Source organism: Hylaeus volcanicus, chromosome 5, assembly GCF_026283585.1.
Source record: "Hylaeus volcanicus isolate JK05 chromosome 5, UHH_iyHylVolc1.0_haploid, whole genome shotgun sequence".
Taxonomy (NCBI): Eukaryota; Metazoa; Arthropoda; class Insecta; order Hymenoptera; family Colletidae; genus Hylaeus; species Hylaeus volcanicus.
This window is the reverse complement of record NC_071980.1, coordinates 5,895,809-5,917,969: the sequence shown is the minus strand read 5'-3', so window position 1 is coordinate 5,917,969 and position 22,161 is coordinate 5,895,809. Positions and strand designations below refer to the sequence as shown.

Below are 22,161 nucleotides of genomic sequence, written 5' to 3'. Positions count from 1 at the left end.
AAACCTGCTTTTACGTGAAAAAAAGTCGGCCGCTTTAACGCTCGCGGGAGAGGCGAGAAAAAAGGGAAAGTAACTTCTCCTCTTCCTTTCTCTCGCGCGCGCAAAAGCAAAAGGCGGGAAGATGCTGCGGAAGAACATAATGGGAGAGCAAAGGGAGAATGAAAAGGCAGCGGGAGGAAAGAAGGGACGATACGGACGCTAATTCGGTGATTCTTAACCACTGTGTCGCGATGACGGATAAGCTATTCGTTATCAACCCGTGGCGATAGATACGACGAATCCTCATCGTTTACACTTTTTTTAAAGTATTCCTACAATTTAATTCTTTGTAATCACAGCCTTTTCGTTACAGAATGTTGAACCATAATCGCGTCGTGTTAAAGATGAAAACGACATTAGAAATCCAAATATTAACGTGTTTTTTTGATTATTTTTACGGAGAAAAGTTTACTAAATTTTCTTTGACCATAAGGATATTTTAGGTTTGTTTTAAAGTACATTTAAAAATTTTATCACCTCAATTCACACAAAGTTTAAATAGGCCTGACGTTTACGGTTCAACGCAGCGACCCGTCATCAAACACACCGACTTGTCCCTCTAAATCGGGATTTTCGTCGCCGGAGTTCGTTTAACTTTCAAATTGACCTCGATTTAGACCAGAAAGAGAAACCGACGGGAGGAGTGCCACGACGATGGAAGCCTTGATCCGCAGACAGCTGTCACCGTCTCGTGATTTCCTGACTGGGATCGGAGAAGGGTTTTCGGTTGTCTGAGGCCCTATGCGAAAATAGGAACCGCCGTTCGTGCGTTTTTCTTGCTTAGCTCAAAGAACGTGTTACGAGGCGCGCGTTCACTCTTCGGATGTCACGCGATTTTTAACTTCTGCTGTGACATAGAGGATTCGTTTGATACGATGCTTTTTAAATCGATGCAACTCCTGCCTTCCGTTCCATCTATCTTTGTACTACATCGAGTCACTAAAAATAACCATAGTAGCGGCGAGATAAATGGTACCAGCTAAAATGGTACTAATTTGCTCTAAAATAATTCTTTCGTCTCGCACCGCACCGCTTCGAGAAATGTTGTCCATGTGGCAAAAACGACTGTTCCCGGGATTAATGGTACCAGATAGCAGCAAAGTATACTGCGTACCTTAATTGAGCAAGCAATCACTGATAAACATACACGAATGGGGTGGGGACTGTTATAAAGACCAGATCCTCGAACACGTGATGAGAGAGCAAGTTCTACCAATATGTGTCGCCCAGGACACGCGAACGGTCCTTCAATTTATTCCGCGCAGATCTACCCCTTGATTTGTTTATCTGTTCCTTCGTAAGCGGCGGACCAGCTGCGATAGTTCGTTGTTCGCAAACCTGATTGCAGCAGCCGAAGTCACCGTCTTCGTTTAAATTGACAACGAGGATATAATCTTCGTTCGTTCATTGCCAGTTACCGTGTTGCTACTGTGTCAACAATTAAGTACAGTGGATGCTTCGAGGCTATAGGTGCGAAGTTAAGTGCTCAATAAGACTGGCGAAAGGAACAAGAAGGCTTTAGCACTTTAGCACTTATGTGCACTTGAAACTGCGAGGCAACGAGTAAAATCTGAAGACGAAGGCCGCACGGGTTCTGTTATTAACGCGAGGATAAAGCTTGGAACATCTGTTTACAAGCTCTTCGAATTAACGGCTGACGCGATAACTATCGCAAGCGTTAATTTATAGAGTCATGAACTTGGCTATAGGGAATTTCGTACTCCTGATGAAAGGGAATTATGGTAGAACGTGGACGCGTAAGAGATGGAGACGCGCAACTTGGATATAAGGTGGATTGGAATACATGTGTGCGATTAGGTGCGAGTGAGACGAGCATGCATGAGATTGCCGAGATACAGGGGTAGAGGGATGGATTATTGTTTTCAAGGCAACAGAGATCTTATTTCGCTACAAAAATAAATGTGCCGAGAATGTATGTGCAATGTATACGGGGTGTTCGGTAACTGGTGGTACGAGCGAAAAGTGGATGATTCTACACGAAAAAATAAGTGGGAAATATAGAATAAAAATTTTGAATTTTCTCATCTCACTGAGAAAAGATCTCAGCCTCCTCGTGACACTTGGAAATAAAATGAAAACTTTTGATTTATAAAATTAGTAGTTTACTGTTTCGTTATACCCCGTTTCCAATAACGTACAAAGCAGATTTGCGACAAATACGACAAAGAGAAGTGGCTCTGATACAGACCCTCGAGGCACTCCCCATGTAATTGAACGAACGGATGAGAATTGAGGAGTGCTGACATTGGACATGGTATGCCGTGCGTAATTAGTTAGGCACGAACGTAATCACAAGGTGGAAGATGACGACGAGCCAATGACGCGGAGTTGAGCAATCAGCAGTTAATGATTGAGAGTGTCGATGACTCTGGAGAAGTCAAGCAGCGTGACAAATGTAATGTGTTTCGCGTCAATGGCACATAGTATCGCATTGTAAATGTGCAGAAGGACGATTATAGAACTACATTATAGAACAATCGATGCGGAGAGACTAATTGCCAGTCTGGTGGGATGTTCGATTAATTTATGGTGCATTGTAATCGGGTGTGGCGTGGCTTTTCAAGAAGCTTCTAGAGAAAAGCCGACTGTAAAACGGGATACGTTACAGTTAACGTCGGGGAATCGGTAAATTTTAAAGGGGTGGGTTATTCTGAAAGACGTAAATGTTTGTATAATATTAAATGGATGTTTCAATTTGATACAACAACGAGGAGCCAAATTTTGAATATGGTATCAAGTTTTTTAAAACCGTTGTACCATCAGACGTGTGACACGTAAACATATTCGATTGTTTATAATCTACTCTTCGAACATGTCACTAACCACTAGTCTGATGCCAGCAGACCATCTAAATTGATTCTACTATGTATCTATACAAAACTTGGAAAACTTTTCATGACGCTCGGTCAAGTTGCAGCGATTTATATTTTGTAATCTAATTGAAATTCGGAAAAAAGGCACTCTTAAGTTTTCAATTTTTATTTTTGAAAGTAAACATCGGACGAATAAACTGTAATCGTAAAAAAAGTTTCGTCTTGTTATCCTTTACAAGCAGACATTTTTTAAAACTTTCGTCTGCTTGCGGCGGGGCGCTTAAACTACGAGCGCGACCCTGGCAGTAGTATAACCCTGGCAGTAGTATGGCCCGTAGTGTTCAGCCAAGAGCGTCGCGCGGTCAAAGGGTTAATTGTGACAAAGTTCGCAACCGGTACCCCAGTATCCTTTTTCAGTGCTCATTTTCTTATTACGCGACCGGTTTTCGTTTGTTTAAATGTCCAATAAAAAAATACCGGAAGCTTGAAAACAATTCACCGTATAATTTCTTCATAAAGAATTTCTGAGAATACCTCTCATGTTGCGGTCGTTGCAGTGTCCTGGCCCCATGAACGACGTATTAGGGTGGCGCACGGAATGTAAACACACGACAGGAAGAAATTCTGTCGGGCTGAGGAGGCTCGAGGGATTCGCTGGCTCGCAGGATGCAACCGGCATTCAAACGGCCTTCAGATCTATTCTCGACCTGACGCAATCCCTGTTCCCAAGACTTCTTCCCGTATCTAAGTGTTCCATTTGCATGCGGTAAACTAGGCAGACCGATAATCAGACGGCCCGTTTTCTTGCTCCCGTCGTGGCTCATGTTCTTCCGATTAAGCCGAGGAGCGTGTTGCATTCCGAGGCATTTTCCCTCGCCGCATCGATGCGCCGCTCTCATCCCGTGCACGGCCGATTAATGCGGCAATATCCGAGGAAAGCAGCTGCCCGTGGCCGGCGTCCGTTCTCAGTCCAATTGATTGTATGTATCTCCGCCGGCAAGGACGGAGAGTAAGGCGGGACAGTGCCCGCGTGTCGTTAGTTTCAATCTCGGTCACGATATTTCATTTTCTGGGCTGAATTATGCGAATAAATCCGCGTCGCTAACGCGCCACGTTTCACATCGCCTGCACGTGTTCAGATTACGCGTCCCATCCATTGGAATCATTCCGAGTATCTTAATCGTCCTTTAACACGTTCCCTGCTCGAGCTTCGTAACGATTCCCTGCCCCGTGTCCCGCGCTGTCTCGCGTCTTTTCATGGTTTTGCTTTTTCCTGGGAATCGAACGAGACGCCATCGACACTGTGACGTTACCGAGATACTCCTTCTGCCGAGGCAGGAATCGAGATACAGTAATGTTCGTATTCCTCACCGACGTTATCGACACGCGATCGACAGGGTCTTAAATCTCAGTGAAACGACTAATGACGATGACTGTGTTGAAAATTCGGCGCGCACTGTTTCCAACTAAATGACTATCTTTGCTCTTGAACCACTGACGGGTACAGGGATAGTACTTGAAAATTGAAAGACCGTAGTTTGGCCTAAGTAGAACTATAGGAACATGCCCATAGCATTTATGTGTTGGTATCCAGGTGAGAAACCGATTTGTACGCTTAGAAATATATTTCGACGAATACTTACGGAAACGAAATAGCATACTGTCACGCAGAAGGAAAGGTGGAACAGTATTTAAGTCGTCGACAAATGGGTGAATGGGCGATAAAGTAATTTCAATGTCCGATCTGTAATTTGCGATCACCACTTTCGCTGATGAAATCTTTTCCCACTGTAAGAACAGGTGATATTAAGTGAAATTATCAGTAATTTCAACTGCGATTATCTGTTCGCTCTAATTATCAATCTCAAAGTATCCAGTGCCAATATTAACAGCAACCCTTAATTATCGCCAGTTTATCGCTACTTAGTAACTACCTGCTGGTCTTATCTAACACTCGCTTCAAATTGTTTGTAATTATTGGTATTCGAAGTTAATTCATTTGCTTTTGAATGATTGCTACGGTGAATCTAATTGTATATACGTTGGCAGGATGTGTTCTTCAGGTTCAAGTAGGGAAAAGAAAGGTTTCCAGACATCGTGGCAGCAAATGGCAAAGACGTTTGATCAATTTCAGGGCACCATCACTGGTATTGTACTCACTGGTACCGGAAACTATTCAAAGTTTAAAAGAAATCAACTGTTTTACTAATTGATTACTATATCTATTTATTTTATCAAATCTTCCGATCCTAACATAAGATCCTTAAGATCCTTCAAAGTTGAAAATAATAACATGATTCGTACAAATTAAAAATTTTTCCTTTCTTTCAACCAATTATCTTCATATTACCATTTGGTGGCCTCTACAATGAATACTTTTAATTTTTTTCTTTTTATAATTACGCACATCTATAGTTTAAACATTTATTCGCCATGATACTAAATTCGGATAAATATATATTTATTTGTTTATTAAATTACATTTACCAAGTACAAATAACTCGAGGCAAATGAACATCATCTTCTTTATCAAAATAAAAGGAATTCGGTACAATCGTGTCAAGTTTCGTCTACTTTGAATCAATTAAATTTTCGTGATTCGTTCGAACTCGTTCCATCGACAAGAAAAAAGAAAATATTTTAGATGACTACGTTGCTATCAAACTGCTGCATATGAAACCTTCCAGTCGTTTTCCTCTCTTTTTCTTAACGATATACTCCATTCTAGAATGACAGGATTAATTATAAAATGTATATACGAACGCTATTCACATAGCAGGTACTAATAAAATGACAAAAGCAACGCGCTGGAAATTAGATTTATCGATAGCCGTTTAGGCCCAAGAGGAAAAAGTTTCCGTAGAGTATAACGTGACCAGTTGTCGTTCGTGTTCCATGTCTTTGCGAGGAAGCCCTATTAAATATGGAGTTTTATAGTGCGGAACTAACTCCCAGTCTGAAAGATATACAGACTTAGTAATATATCGGTTATGGCGGATTAAATGACTACGAAAGACAATTTCAGCGAGGATTCTTTTACTTAAATCTACTACTAAAATCTACAAGAATATAAAATGGAACGACGCGGGATAGCATTGAACAATGGCGACGAAGATTGATAAACAGACTCGAAGTAGTAGAAGATACTAATAAAATTTTAGCTCGCATTTTCACGGCTTTTATTTTTTTATTTTTATTTTTATTTTTATTTTTTTTTTTTAAATAGATGACTAATTTCAATTTAAGATATAGTCAGCATTTATATTCGGAACTCGTTCGGAATTCATATCGATGTCCTATAGGACTCCTTGTGAACGTCCGTGGCATAAAACCGAAGGTGTTTTAAAGCCAAATCTCTCTATTAATATTTTTACTGTTTACTCTATCACTGCTAGAATTAACGATACTCGTAAACAATATTTCGTGTGACAAGTTATGTTGTAGATAAATACATACCTATCCTATTCAATTCTTTAAATCTTTTCTTTCGAATAATAAAACATGATGCATTGTGTTTATTGGCTTGTTCTGCAACGATCGTTTTAAACATTCCTCGGACCTCAGGTCCTGTAAGATTAGTAGCCTAACTCGATTGAACTTTATTCATCACTTCCGCTGTATCTATAGCTATGTACTTCCGCTCTTAACGTTCTATCGCATAAAATGCTCGATTCGGAACTCAAGAAAAAAAATCTGTGGAAACTTGAATCAATTTTAGAGGATTTGCAACCGATGTTTTCTTATTGGAAAGATCTAATAGCTCAGATTAAGTCTCCGTCAAATAATCCTTCTTTAGAAATAACAAATGTCGTTGATAATTAATGTAACCACAGTCGGAAATTAATTTTTAGTTATTTCAGCTGACAGATATGACGATATATAAAAATTTCTCACGATCACTGTGTTCGATGAATACTTATTCCGAACCGTGATTCTTGTTAATATTTTGCGCGTGGCCCCCCAACCCCGTTCGACCTTGATTAATGAGCGCAGCTCGTGTCAGGGACGCATAAATTAGAGCATAGGTGCAAAGTAATAATTATAAGACTGTGTAGATTGGCGGCAGGAAGAGTTGAGTTTTTCCTTTGTTTTAATTACCGGTCAGCTGGGCTTGGATGGAACAGATATAGGTACTCTAATTATAAGGTAGCGATAGCTCGTTCGAATGGGTTAACGCGTGTTTATGTCCACAGTTCCTCCGGGGCAAAGATACATGATTCTCAACTTGATTAACCAAGTGTTCTTGGAATAACCAAACATCGATCGTCGAATGATTGTTGAATTGAATGATTATTATTGAAGTCACAAACGGAACCATCTTTTCCACGATAATCTGTACAACTATCGTTGACACGATCGTTTTTGGACGATAACAGTTAACGCATTCGTGACCGCTGACGCTGATGTTACTTCAAATATAAATAGACAGCAAAATAAAAGAAAATAAATGTTTCTACAAAGAAAACAGAAGTATAAGAATCTTTTCTTTTTCTACTTATCTTTTCGTACAAGCTCGCCTCACGCTATGAGCCTAAATGTGATACAGCAACACGGTCGCAGAAGCGATAACATTAATTTCCGTGCTAATAAGGCCACCGGGTGAATCCAAACGAGATCCGATCGGTTCGAGGCGTTATTCGTGAGCGTGCGATTTTGAGGCGGCGCTTCGTCGACCCCCTCGCCATCACAAAACCCGAAAAGTATAATTACGTGGTTTTCTGTGGAAGAAGCGCTAGTAATTACAGGTGGAATTTCACGCTCGGCCCCCTCGAACCGATACTTTTATTCCGTTTCTCTCGAAACAGCTCCGAGGAAACCGTGTACCTTGTATCGTTTAATCTTAGAGAGACATGATACGTTCGCGTCACACCGACGTACCTGATTTCACTTTAATTAAGCTATTTACACTCAATGAGGAGCTGACTGGATAATTACAATTTATAGAATTTTTAGCAACACGGTCTCGACTATAATTTCATATTTTATCTCCGTATCTCGGGAATGCGTCGTTTCAGTATAGTCTTAACAGGGTAGTTTCGAGCGCATTTGATAAGTACGATATTGCTACCTAGTTCATCAAGTTTCTGTACTCGTTCTTGTTTGACTTCCCTGCTTGTTTCTTAGCAATTTATTGTACACGGTATGGAGAACCAGATGCGACGTGTTTGAGATAACTTCCCTGACTTTGATAGCGGATCTATGTATAATATTAATGTTGATTCGTGCTTGCCGAAGAATCTTCATAGACTCTGAACGTTATAAAATGAAAAATATAACACCCACTGTAACGGTGTAATTCCAACGTTTAAAAAAAATGTATAATTAAACGTTTTTTAAATATTTGAAAGCGTGAGAGATATCCGAGATGCGAAATAAAACAGATGGGAACATACGCGTGGCTCCGACACAAACTTCGGGTGCAATAAAAATCGACCGACGAAATAAAAGAAAAGGAGGCAAGCCAAGGCGTTGTTAACCCTTAGAGTACCTATATTTTTTCTGGTATCTGCCAGCAACTCGAGATGTTTCTTAGCATTCTATTGTCATGAATTCTAAGCTATCTAGATTTGAGAATAAGGTCACCTTTACCTCGCCGACAATCATTTTATCGGCACTTTGAGCTCCGAAGAAATGAAACCTAAAGAAACATTAGGTATCGCAGAGTTGCTGCGAGTGCTGTGAGTATTGTAGACCGAGAGTCACCTCTCGAGTGCAAAGGGTTAAACCTATCCTCGCACTTTCCAGAAGGCGACGTTTCTCTCCGATACTTTCTTCCATTCTATTCCCAAACGAAACTCTACACTCGATCGAGTAATTTCACTTCGAAGATACTCGAAACGGAATCTAAGGGTTCGCGAATGGACGTATCTCTATGGAAACATAGGATGAACGTCGCGTTTCCTTCGGTCGATATGCTCGAGGATTCACGGTGAAGTCTATATACGAATAATTGAGCCCCTCGATCCTACCGATTTAACGCGAGCTTCTTTTAACCGGCATTTGGCTCCCGCCATTTCGTAATAACTATAATTCGTGATTCTTGCCCATGCCACGTTCATTTTTTCCTTTACCATCAATTGATTCAGCCTGTACAGAGAGGTTGGGGCGTACGACTGCGGGGCGCCAGGTACGCGTGAAATGTTTGTAATTAAGTTAGGATTTCACGCTTCGTCGGGTCCAATATGGCGGTCAGCTTTCGTGGACTTATTATTATGAAATTACGAGGCAGCAGGCCTGTGATTATGACGCGATCCTTTATCCGCTCGGAAAAGCGAGCATGCCGACGACGGAGTGCAGATTACGCGCAGTCGTCGACCCAGGGGACGATCGGTTCGACGATCGTATACTCCACGATTCCATGGCTGCTATCCTTTAATCGCTATTGTACCAGGGTAGTGATTTCTAGTCGTCCAATTTACCGTGCCTTCGTATTTATATAAAGGATCGTAAACAATCTGCGAAAATACCGAAATAGAATCTTTCCTTTCAATCAAACTTACAGTACGATGGTCATTCGAATATAAACCGGATTTCTTTTTTTTTACAGTTTTATCGAGGATAAAGGATTGCCATATTTTTGTACGTACATTTTCATATTTGTGTTTTTGACGTAAGATAAACTGTACAGTTTAATTGCTGTCGACCACACACAAATGATTTTGTTGCAGGACACTTTTTGACGATCAATATAGCGGATATCAAAAGTATCGACTATATTATTTTATGTATACATTAACCGTAATTACTTGCATTGCTTGTTCGAAGAAAATTAGAAAATCCATCCTCAAAGAGATTGTAAAAGAAAACATATGATTAGCGCGCTTCATCCGATCAAGTTCTACTTTATTTGTTACGTTATGTCACGTTTTTTTTTTTTTCAACTATTCACGTTAATCGATGTTCACAAATTGCTACCGAAGATGACTCAATATCGAGATCGAAACGTTTAACGCACGATAACGTTAAACCATGCTTGTAAAGCTGCTTTATTTACTTGGTTTCTATTTGTTGTCCAACGTGGCAATGTTGCGAATTACCATTTTATGGTTACCATAACCCTGTACGGTGTATTTTAAGTATCTCGTACCTGCAACCCAGTTAACAATTTGCTGATAAACGCTTCCGTGTTTGTCAACGAGTATTGATGGTAAAGGAAAAAATGAATGGCAATTCGTTCCCGATCGACTTCAATCTTCGTTTCTGCGTAGTTTGCGAACGATTGAAAATAGTAGGTATCGCACCAGCGGCGAAATTACGTAGCACCGTGCTCGATTTTCCCAACAAGAAGCCCGAACGGAATATTAATCTGTTCCCGGTCGCATTACAGCAGCGGTGTAATGTTTGCTTAGCTGTTCGTGTTATGTAGATTAGTTATCAGATACATTGGTCCCGAGTCGGCGTAGGAACTTCGTCGCCCTGTTCGATCTTTCCAGCGATCCTGCTCGAAATGTAAATTGGACATCCGCAAATTTATCGCCGAGTGGGTATGATTTCTTCATTTTGGTTCCCTACGAACTATGGAATTAACACATACTGCCTAGGTGAAGGCTGGAGAAGGCGAACACACATACCGTGCTGTTCTCGGGAAACGGCTACTGAGGGGAAATAATCGGACGCGCGTGACATTATACGGGATGTTAATTATTATAATATGTAGCTTTTTTAAGGATCAAGTTTTAACACCATCACGAATCGAAAATTCCTTTGGCATTTTGCGAACCGCAGCTTCGGTATCGAGATGTAAGCAATTGAAATTTATTAGTGCGACTAGAGCCCTAACAGAATTTTGCCAAGCTGAGCCCGAATTGGGTTTACGAAAATCGCTATATTGGTACCGCGACAGGGATTCAAACGGTCCGAACCGGAAGTCACATCAGCAAATATCAACTAGTTATATCTCCTTATAATCCTTAGATCGCAAAATGGTACAAGACTTTTTCCATTTGTAATGGTATGAAGACATGGTCCTCGATAAAGTGCCCACGTGTTGATTAACACCTTGTGGATAACATTGTCTATTGGTGGACGCACTATAGCATCTACTGATTCAGGCTACGGTTACTATGGATGCGAATTCGGACGAAAATGTGTTCGTACGAATTCGTCAGAACTTCTCAGAACAAACTCGAAACAAACAAACGCCTATTTTTCGACGAGAGTATTTTTCAGACTTATTCAGACACTGGCGATTGGTCGAGCCAGCGTAGTTGCTGCGCAGTCAACGGGCAGCGTTGGTTAGTTCTCCAGCGTTGGTTAGTTCTCCATGCCCTCACGTGCCTACGACTTTCGCACGCGCAAAAACTTTAACTGCCTACATCCTGATAGCAAAGTCTCGGATTGCAAAATAGAAAAGGGTACTTATGGATACACCTGGAAGGTCAACTTCTCAGAATAGTATGATGGAGACCACGGTTCTGTGGGCAGGTCTGAGCCTTATAGAGAAGTTATACTCGTGCTGGTACCACATTTACACAGCCAAGGTACAGAGAAATTATTTTTCCTTTCAATTTTTCAATCCATCTTTCGGTTGCAACGATATCCCCATTAGCATATAAATTACATTCATAGTTTAACAAAAATGGAAATGAAATAGGCAAGTATTAGTTCACTGTATAAATTGCCATTGAAGAGTCTAAAGCACTTTTTGTATTTAAGTTTTTTTTAAAGTATGTAGCCAACGCTATATATCGATTTTCCAATTATTAAATTCTAAAACGTAGGCGAGTAATCAACAAAAGTGTGTATGTAAAATTTAAAGAAAGTTCGACTTTAATTTGTCAAAAATAAATTTTCAAAGATGAGTCGTTTTTCGAGGCTGTAAAATGAAGAGATTCTATGATTATTCGCGAGTTCCTGAATTAAAGAAACTATGGACCTCGTGGAATGTAAACTATACGTAATTTTTGTCCGTAAACAAAAATCACGAGAAACACCGAATATTTCATCTTAACGCGATTTCCTCCCTTAACTCGTATCTTACTCGTCTTTTGCTCGCCATCCGACTGCGCCATCCGATTCGCGTAGATGAAAATTCTAATTCTATTCATCTCTGCTCTCGAGTCATCCATGCACGGATGATCAACTGCGAATCAACCGGCATTAAACTGTCACAGAGCAAAGGGCACGTCGCTGGACGCATCCATCATCCGTTCCGCGTTCCAGCGGCGCTTCCTGCATAAATATTGATAACGAAAACAGAATTGCTTCGCGATGACGCGATTAAAAGTTCGCTAGGAGCGATGGGCGAATCGGCCAGAAGCGTCGCGTATTCGCGCCAAGGGACACCTAATTGTATGAATAATGGAGTAGCCTGGTTCGAGATACGAAGGCTATGAAAAAGGGGAAACGGGCTCGTGGAACAAATCCGCGGGACCGTGATCGAAGATGAACGGCGTGCCGATAACGGTGACGATCTTTATTAGCGAAAACATTCGTTCCGCTGCGTCCCCAGCGCACGAAGTTAGATATACGATAGGACTTTGCGCGAGGCTCTTAACCAGACTAGTTTCGAGACTGGACAGTTACCACGTCTTTATTTCAATCTCTGCGGAGAGCATTGGATGTCGCTTCGAAAACTGTGAGGCTCGATGGTGGCTTTCGTTGCTTGCGGGTTCCTTTTGGAACGGTGTACTGGACTACAGTGCGGTGAAAAATGATAAAACTCCAACGTTTTCGTTTATACTATTCTATACTATCGATGGTTTCTTATACTTGATTTGGTCAATTATACTATTCTACGCTAATATTATAACGAGGTAAAGTTTGTTCGAGCGATCTTCACAATTTGTTCAATAATAGAAAGGTACACTATCCCTGAGTAATATATGCGATGTTTTAATTTAAAATCCAAGTAGGAAAACAAGAACATTGCTTGTTCAAATATTCTGTCCCGCACTGTATTTTCAATCGTGTTCGCCTCTATTGCTGTTGGCATATCTGCTTGCTTCATCGTCGCGGTTCGTCGCGGGACGTTGGAAATTGCTCGAGACACACTCGACGTTTCGATGAATGTAGCGTTCGTTTCTCTTGGCGAGACATTTAATCGTTTTCTTGCAATATTTTACATATTCCTGATGTTGCGTGTCACCGTGTTCCGCATGAGACTTCGTATCTCGATTCTGGAGACGTTTAAGCGCCAACGAGACCGTCGCGATCGAGATTATACCTGAACTTAGTATAACTCTTGAAGTCTCGAATTCTGCATAATTTATACCTTCTTCTACTCTCCTTGATTATTCACAATTTTTTTTTTGTTTAAATCTAGATTAACGTCGCATCGACTCCAAAGTCATTAGCGATGGGAACGTTAAAGTTTACTTATATTATCTTACTAAAAATCCTTATTTCTTTGACGATATCAAGCAGCTTGCGAATCCTATCCTTTGTAACGTCATCTTTTTCGCATTTTTCGCAAATTGGTGCAGACTTCTTAGCCACTAGGTACGAATGACAAAATTTACTCCTTGTTCAATTGAATTGTAGCAATTTTGCCAGCAAAATTATGATTTTTTTACACAAAGTATACATACACCCAGGAGTCTAAAAACGTAGACTTATTTGAACAACATTTTCATTCCTGTTATTAATATAATCAAGTGATTGTTATAAAGATTACAAAGTATAGACGTTCAGCGACGGTGTCTGAAAATTGCATCGAAAAGTAAGGGTTAAGGTTTCGTAACAGCTTCCGCTTGCACCCCACATCTTTCACTGTAATTTTCTCCAATTATATTTTATGTTCTTGTTTCACTTTTCGTTCCTTTTCTTTTTCATAGTAAGTTCAAAGACACGAAAGAAAACTGAAAAGCATACGAAAAATGCAGGAAAATGATGGAAAGATAGAGAAAGATCGCGAATCACCTTCGATCGCGAAAGAACATCGGATCTCGATGTTCATCGGCCTTTGCAACGAAATCGAATCAAATTCCAATTTTCTCGTTATACGGGGCTCGAACGCCTGCGGAAATGTCGGAAAAATCACGGGAGTGCGCAAGATTAATCGGCCATTAAGCGCATCCTCCTGCGAAATGGTACATAGTCGAGAGTGTATCAACTCCAGGGGAACGCATTCCTTTTGTTCGGTACTAGTTACAGCGACGCGGGGAGGAAAAAAAGAAGAGGAACGAAACAGAGAACGATAGTAGTTAAGGGCTAAACCAGTTTCTCAGGCTCGCACAGCTGCTCCTGTATCGAATCCTGTTTCGATCAAACGTCATCGGCTTTAATCAAGTCTCGAAAACGTCGATGAAATTGATCGTACGCGAGCCACCGATTCGTTCTGTCGCGTACGGAATCCCCTGGACAGATTTCAGCGTCCGAGAACGCGATTTCGACACGCACGGTCAGGCCTCGTAAGCGCAGCGAATAGTTTGTTTCCACGATCACGTGTATCTCGTAATAATCGGTATAGGGTGGACCACTTCCGTTTCAACATTTTTCATTACCCAATTCAAGGGGTTGTGACACTGAAACTGTGAATAAATCGAAATTTTTTTTATTCACATATAGTTTGTGATCTTGGGATCGAAGTGCAAATGATTCAGCCTTCGGTATAAATTATTTCTCGAAATAGAGACCACTTTAATGCTACGATATGTACACACGACAGTTTTTGAAGTATTCCTCGAGCAAGTAATTTTCCTTAAAAACAGTACAAAAAACTATAAATAGCAAGACAAATATAAATTTCATATCAAGACGCATGATTAATAAGAAATATACGCTAGACTTGATGGATAAGCTATGGAAAGAAGAAGTTGACGATTACAAAGAAAGACTGGATTTTCTAACAAAACAGTGCGATCATTCCCACAGCTAAATATAAACATACAAAATCGTTTTATTTACCGGATAAAATTATTTTTCTTCAAAAAATATACAAACTTTGAATCGTGCTGTACCAGTTGGCGAGGGTGCAATTTCAAACATTAGAAGATTAAAAATTATAAAGAATTGAAAGTCGGTGAAAGAATTGGTGATGGAACAATTGGTCTCATAAAAAGTTTAGTTTCCGCTACGTACAACCTTTTTGCGCCCAGTATTCAATTACGAACAGTAAAATCGTTCGGCACACAAAAGATCGAAGATTCGAACGGTTGGCTAGCCAGCCACGTTCGCGTGGCCGATTCCTTTTTCTCCCTGCGTTTCTGTAATTTAGATGCCGCGATAGCGTATTACGGAATAGAGGAAGAGGCGGAGAAGCGGTCAAAGTCGCGTGGCACTCGACCGCACGATTTTCTTCGACGAGGAATGCGCTCCGTCCGACGGAGGCGTCCTATGAGGCGATTTTATCGAAAGGAAGAGCAACTTTTTCCAACGGGCACCTTCACTTACCGAGCCATAAAGAAGACCACAGGAATCCATGCACAGGTACAGACAGGTCGCGACACCTTGGATCCTCAACTGACCTCTGGACACCGACGATCTTTGAAATATCGCTGAAAACAGAGAGAAACAACCAGGTTACATACGCGTGCCAAGTCTGACTTCAACAAATTATAATTAAATTACCATACAACCAGGCTAGACAAGTACATTAAGCCCGACATCAACTTAATTGACTAAGTTATAATTAATTATTCTATGCCTTACACGCGCCATTTATCTTACAACCACATCTAATTTACTCGAACAAATTACATTAAAATTAACTTTTGCTCTACGTGTATAACTTATCTTTGAAATATCTCTGAAAGCATAGAAAAACAACCAGAATATGTATGCGTATCAAGCCTGGTATTAATTTAATCGAATACATTATAATTAAATTATACATTGCTCTGGATGCATACACTTGAAAAGTGAACGTATCAGTTACCGTTAGAAAGTGTCCTGGAGGTAATAAATGATACACTTTAAATTTTTACTGCGAAGAAAATTTAGCTTCCTTGAATTTATGAGGAAATTCGTCTAAATTTCCTAAAGGTGTTATGTTTTTACAACTACTTTCTCTGAGTAATTACACGTGCAATGATTTTCTTTACTCTTTCTCGCTAATAAAGTTTTCTCGATACTTTACGTAAGCAACTAAATTGCACTATGATTGGCATTATAAAATTCTTCGAACTCGTAACGGTATCATTAATACTGTGGGGTTATTTCGCGCGAGGAATGATTTATTTGGATATTTTTACAAATATATTTACTGTAGAGATTGGCAAAATTAGCTTAGTCTCAGCTGCTCTATAGCACTTAGTCAATCTATTGTTGCACCAATATCTTAGAATCTATTACAATCGTCTAATGGTTTAGAGTAGAGAGTGGGCGAGAGTAGTCATACGACCGCAAAGAGTTAAATACCAAAATTCGAATACCCTGAAATTTGGTACCAGAAAATTTACCGTTTATCCCCAAAAAATTCATAAATATGCACCTTTTTTTTTGTACCATCCATGCTGCCTAAGAAACTCCGATAGTAGTTAAATAGAGTCAGAAGAACCTGCCCAAGAGCTTTGCTAAAGCAGTACCCACTTAAACCGCTGCTTAGCCACCTTTTTTGTCCGAAACCTATAAATCGCAATACAAGAACACCCCTCTTTAATAAATCTTCTATCAATCCCTGGAATAAAAAATTTTATTGTAGCTTGCAAGTACCTCAACGAACCATCTAATCGAGGCAGAGGGAAACTAGAGGAGTCGGACTAAGCCCAGCTTCGCGACTATTCACGAATTGGCCGAGGGTATTTATTAAAGGCCCCCCAAGACCGACGGTCGCCGTTTTTGTTCGAAATTTTCCGCATGCTAATAACCACGGGAGCCCATTTATCCTCGAGCCGGCCGGATGTACTCCGCTTCGACTCGTTCCGACCCGAGACAGCGGTGTAATCATTCGTATTTTTCACTTGATGAGAATACACGGAGGAACGTTCTTTAGAATTTTTCAGCGACCTGGCGAGCCGCGACTCCAAGGTATTTATTATGGGAATCGAATCGCGTTAAAGGACGAGTAATCCAATGTTTCGACGAAAAAACGACGTTAAATGCAGAGAGTTAGCCTTACAATCACTAAGCCATGCTATGCATAAGGTTTCGCTCTTACTTTGTATCCCTTTTGCGCAAACGTATTTGTTGCTCATAAGAGTATGCTTGATCTGTGATGTACTTTCTAAAGTAGTGTCGTAAAACACGGAAGAATTCGGAAGAAACAAGCTTAATTGGTGTTGTCTGACTGATACATCTCGTTTCCTTGAACAAACTTTTTTTGGAAACGTTTAGCAACTTGTAACGTGATTGTGGACGAGTTGAGAGTTTCATTTGAGGTTTTGTGGGGCGTTCAATTCCATACATGGAAAGTGTCGAGTATTTTACAACTGGCAAAATAGTAGCACGATTTGTCGAACAGGTACCCGTACAAGGACACGTTCCTGGCAGATGTTCGCACAGCGTTGCGTTCAATGCTTTGAATTCTGTGCGACTATACTCAGGGGTCTTGTCAACCGTAACGGGTCAACAAATACACTTGCCCGGCTGTAAATGGTATCGGTATACCTACCGATAATCGTTGAAACACTGACTATAAAATATATCGACTAGTAATTATCCCCAGCTCCTTAAACGTATCGTTCAGAATTAATAAATTTCACTATTTTAGTTACTATTTTAAACGTGAACGGGCCTCTCGCAGGATAAATTTATAGTAATTCCTTGAATCTCTCGCATCGTACGGGGTGTAAAAGTAGACTCGTATGACTGATTATATATTTTTTCCCATATCATTTAACGACTGTTCAGCTCGATAGAACTCGCGGGGAAACGTGACGTTTAGAAATAAATACGTTCTTTCAAACGGTACCGTGACTCGTTATTGGCTGTAGTTTTGCCTCGCCGTTAACGAACCCGGGTTACATAAACTTCTATTTTATCAGAAACGTGTCTAAGCGTTCTGTCTTATCACGAGACTCGTCCAAGCTGGAGGCGATGCTGTCGTTACGATTAGACGAGCGATCGAAATCGCGAAGCGTGAACTCGATTACGACACCTGTCTCGTGTAAATCTCGTCTAAAATGTAAACACAGTTACAGCAATGTTACCAATAGTAGTCACCGTAATCCTTAAGCTGACATCCAATTTAGCTTAGTGTAGCGATTTTTTGGAAACACGAACTCCGGGTGCAGATTTGTTGACTGATTTCACAGGAAAGTTAATAGCTTTCAAGCAACGCGTAACTTTAATTATGATAAACATTTCAAGCCACCGGCAGTACGGTCGTCCAAGTAATGCGATTCAAACTAATATTAGACAACAATATGTAACAATTTTTGTCTTTTTTGAGCGAAGGAAGTAGAGCCAGTTATGCAATTTGACAACCACTCACGCAAGATATGAGTCAATAGAACGATCGACTGGCACGAAAAGGGTTTAACGGAATTCCGAATAGCGGTCGAGGTTCGCCGGAGCGTAACGAAAAGTAGTAGCAATTTGTTACTACAAGCCTGACACTTCACACTTCCTCCGTAAACTGTCGGAACTCGAAGTCTGCAATTTTCTCGTTTTGCAGTCGCATCTTCACTAATATATCGATACTTTTCCTTCGAGGATACGTCATGCGCGAAGAATTATGTGTCCGTGCACGTAAGTACACGTTCGTCTTCAACTTCCTGTTGCGAATGATACGCTGTTTGAGACGGTTCTAAGCGTTCCAGAACATTTATGGTCTTCGTTACTCACACCTGTGTTCATCTCGAATTTCCCTACTTTGAAATTCCTGGCTTTTTTAATATTTATTGTTTCGGATAATGAATATCTTTGTAATGTAATGATAGTTTGACTGATGTATAATAGATGTGCAGCGCTTTATGTCATAAAAACATAAGAAGTATAGTTTAGATAACGTGTAACAACCATTTTTAGTTTGTCGTTTTGCTCGCTGAACGGTTCACTTTGTTGCAACGAAGGTACTTAGTCTTGCCCCGCGCAGATCTTCAAACACCGTCCATTTTTATATATTGTTTATAATATTACATGGCGCGACGGTTGAAAATCGCGATGGTTTCTAGAGGACTGAAGTACTGTTATTATTAAAATTACAGTGCGGCCAACGTTCGCGTTTTTTACAAATTTTCACCCTGATCTTTCCGTGATGGCGACTCGCTTCCGTTCTCGATAGCAACTAATACTAAAGTGTCAAAGATGTCGTATAAATAATCTTATCTGGGCTTCGATGCATACAGGGTGTCCCATATGAAGTATTCCAAGCTGACTTCCTAAAATGTTATGCATGTTATGTTTTTAAGGCTAACTGTTAGAGAAAAAAGAGGGATTTCTTAAATTTGTTTAAACGGAAGGTGAAAGTTATAACGAAAATTGACATTGATTCTCCGAATAAAAGCAGACAAATAAATACTCTAAACTATTCAGAGTCTTTTGAGGTTACGTAAAAGAACAAATAACGGCGAATGTCCGCACGACTAAAGAAGGTTTAATTTCCATTTTGTCCAAATAAAAAAATGTAATACTACCTTGCATCGAAACAAAGGCCACCCTCTTCTACCTAACAGTCGCGCTAAAAAATTGTATCGCTTACAAAAGGTTGATCCTTCTCGTGCCATTTAAATGCAGTAAAAATGAAGTCGATATCTTTATTAATTTCTAAGAGAACGACTTGTAAGATTTTATGCGAGGCACCCTGTACAATGTACGCGAGGAATTTATTCGCGGAACGGTGGAAAAGAGTTCGCACAGCGTTAGCATCCGGTAGGTAAACTGCGCAGAAGGTGGGCCCCAATAAGAATTAGGCGACTTGCGATCAGCGTTGCGCCGTCCTGCGTCGATTAATTCAATTTCGTCCCCATTCTATCAATACTGTGGAAAAATCGGTATGATGATGATTAATTCGCCTGAACGGAACACGATAAACACTACCACTTACCGTGTTATTCATAATATTACAAGACGACGCTTTCCATCGCCATGGGGTCCCTCTTTTTACGCGAAAAATTATTATGCCTCCGGAAAATACCGAATTACACTCTTTTGCATCTGTTTTTGTAATTACTTCGGCATTAATATTCGATTTGCGTCACGAGCCTTTTTACTTCATACTATAATTTACAACTTACAATTTAACATAATTTAGAAATAAATTTTCTCCATGTTAAACATTTTGTTTTCGATATAGATTATAGTTCTTTGTTTGAAACTTATTACATGCGTTCATAAAATGAAATTTGTAAGGTTAATTTTTACATTTAATTTTTCAGCTGAAAAGATTCTAAACCCCGATATCATTCGCATACGCATTCAATAATTACCAATTTGCAATTAGTAATACTTTATAAATTCATTTTCTCAAAATCGTCAGAATCGGTGAAAAAAATTTGTTAGTGGCAATTTTTTTTATTAACTCCCAAGTGAAAGGAAATTAATGAATCGAGATGTATCGTAGAATTTGTATCGTTTTAAATAATTGAACATTAAAAATTCGTTGAATTTTCTCGTTCCAAATAACGGTCCAATCATCTGTGCTCAATGAATACAAATAGAATATTAAATAGAAATTAATTACAAAGCAACTGATCCACGCACAAGGATCTCAGTGTACGATCGATCAATACATCTATTGATCAAGACGAGGCAAATTACCCAGACGAACTCCAATCGTTTAAAACGAAAAAGTATCGTTCAGTCCCGCACCACGTGACGCAAACTGTTAAATAGTAATAGTTAAATCGCAGCGTGTTAAACGGGCATCGAGCCGTGTCTCGTTTCAATTCAAACGCAATAACAACCATTTAGAATACTGCGGAATACAGGGCTTGATTAGCCGTTTCGTTCGTCTGATCAACCGAATGGACGAACGAAGATTGTTTACGATCACTTTTTTTTCAAACTGTTTTTCTGGGTCAAACGGATGAACAGAAATTCAGAAAAAAAACCAAATGAACCGCAATGGCACATGATTTTCATGGTTGAATCACACAATTGAAGTATTTTGCCTATTGTTAAAAGTTGATCAACGATTTAATGTTATCAACTGTGTGATTTAATATAGACTATAGAAAGAGATAATATAGATAGAATATTTCAAAGTTTTTATAAAGAACAAATATCGAATTTCCCAAAAGAAGTTTTAAGATTTCGCGTGTTAAAGTAGTCGCGATAGATACTTAAATTGTTTCACGTTTAATTGCGATAATGGTACTTTAATCCAAAATAAACGAATTTTAAGTATTTCATACCACAAGTATTTCATTAAAAAGAACAAAATTATAAAACGCCTTTTGGGAGACGCTATATAGACTAAGAAAGTACGATAAGTAATCATAATTATCTATAAACAAGCGGAAATTATTTATGGAATTTCTGTTGAATATTATTATCTGATAGTGTAAGGTAATATTGGGTAAACTCAGGCCAATGATATTTTACGATATAATTATAGGCCCAAGTAGACACCAGTAGTTTATAGCACCGACGAACGACAACGGGTTAAAGTATCCTTTAATTCGCTGACCAACACAGTCATTTAAGTAGACGATCCTCTAATTACTGTAGGCGGTAGTCATTGTGGGTTGTGGGACTCGGGAGAGAAGGATTCGTCGACGGCCTGGCTATGGCTTAATTGGTTAAACCTGACGGAAGATCCGGGTTCGAAACCTGGTCCAGCAAAACGATCGATTCCTCTCCTACCGCGTTAGTTTCAATGTTTCTCTCGATTAAAAATTCTTTTTTTCGCAATGTATGAAAATAAATATCGTAAGGAGTAATAAAAAAATGAGTAAATGAAACAAAGATCGAAGTTGAATTTACGCAGTAAATCAATCAACAATAACATTCGTTTAGGTTTCATTTCTTTGGAACTCGAAGTGTCAATAAAATTATTGTCAGTGCAGTAAAATCTCAAATTAGCTTGCGAACACGAATCTGGCTACATCTTTCAAGTCAATTTAAATTTAGCATTCGACTTACTGGTAGATACCACATATTACGTTGTCGAGTTTTAACAAAGGGTTAAAAAGATATATTCTCCGGAATACCAGTATTCAATCTCTAGATTCATTTTTCTAAATATCAACAAAATTTCCAGGGGCACGCTGCAGTCTCCTTGTTAGTTTCCGTAACTCGATCCATGTCAAGACGAGCTCCACAGGCGAAATAAGTCTCACCTGTGGACACCTTCGTCCTCCGCCGAGAACAGGGATTAGTCACGCATTTCGATACTCGGCAGACGGCCAGTTAATGACCTGCGCCATTAACGAACGACAACGGTCTAATTGATTCCCTGTATCGTTTCACGCGCACTTTGGCGACGATTCGCAGGTAACGACGCCGCCGTGTCGTCTCGGTTTCG

General features: G+C 39.8%; 1 protein-coding gene across 3 annotated transcripts in view; it reads right to left on the bottom strand.

Moving 5' to 3' along the window:
- LOC128877093 (uncharacterized) overlaps window positions 1-22,161 on the bottom strand; it is a 193,306-nt gene that overhangs the window by 31,013 nt on the left and 140,132 nt on the right. For all 3 annotated transcript variants that reach the window (XM_054124092.1, XM_054124094.1, XM_054124093.1), the window contains exon 3: window positions 15,207-15,310. In XM_054124092.1, the coding sequence (XP_053980067.1) occupies window positions 15,207-15,310 (104 nt within the window). The remainder of the gene's footprint in view (window positions 1-15,206; window positions 15,311-22,161) is intronic.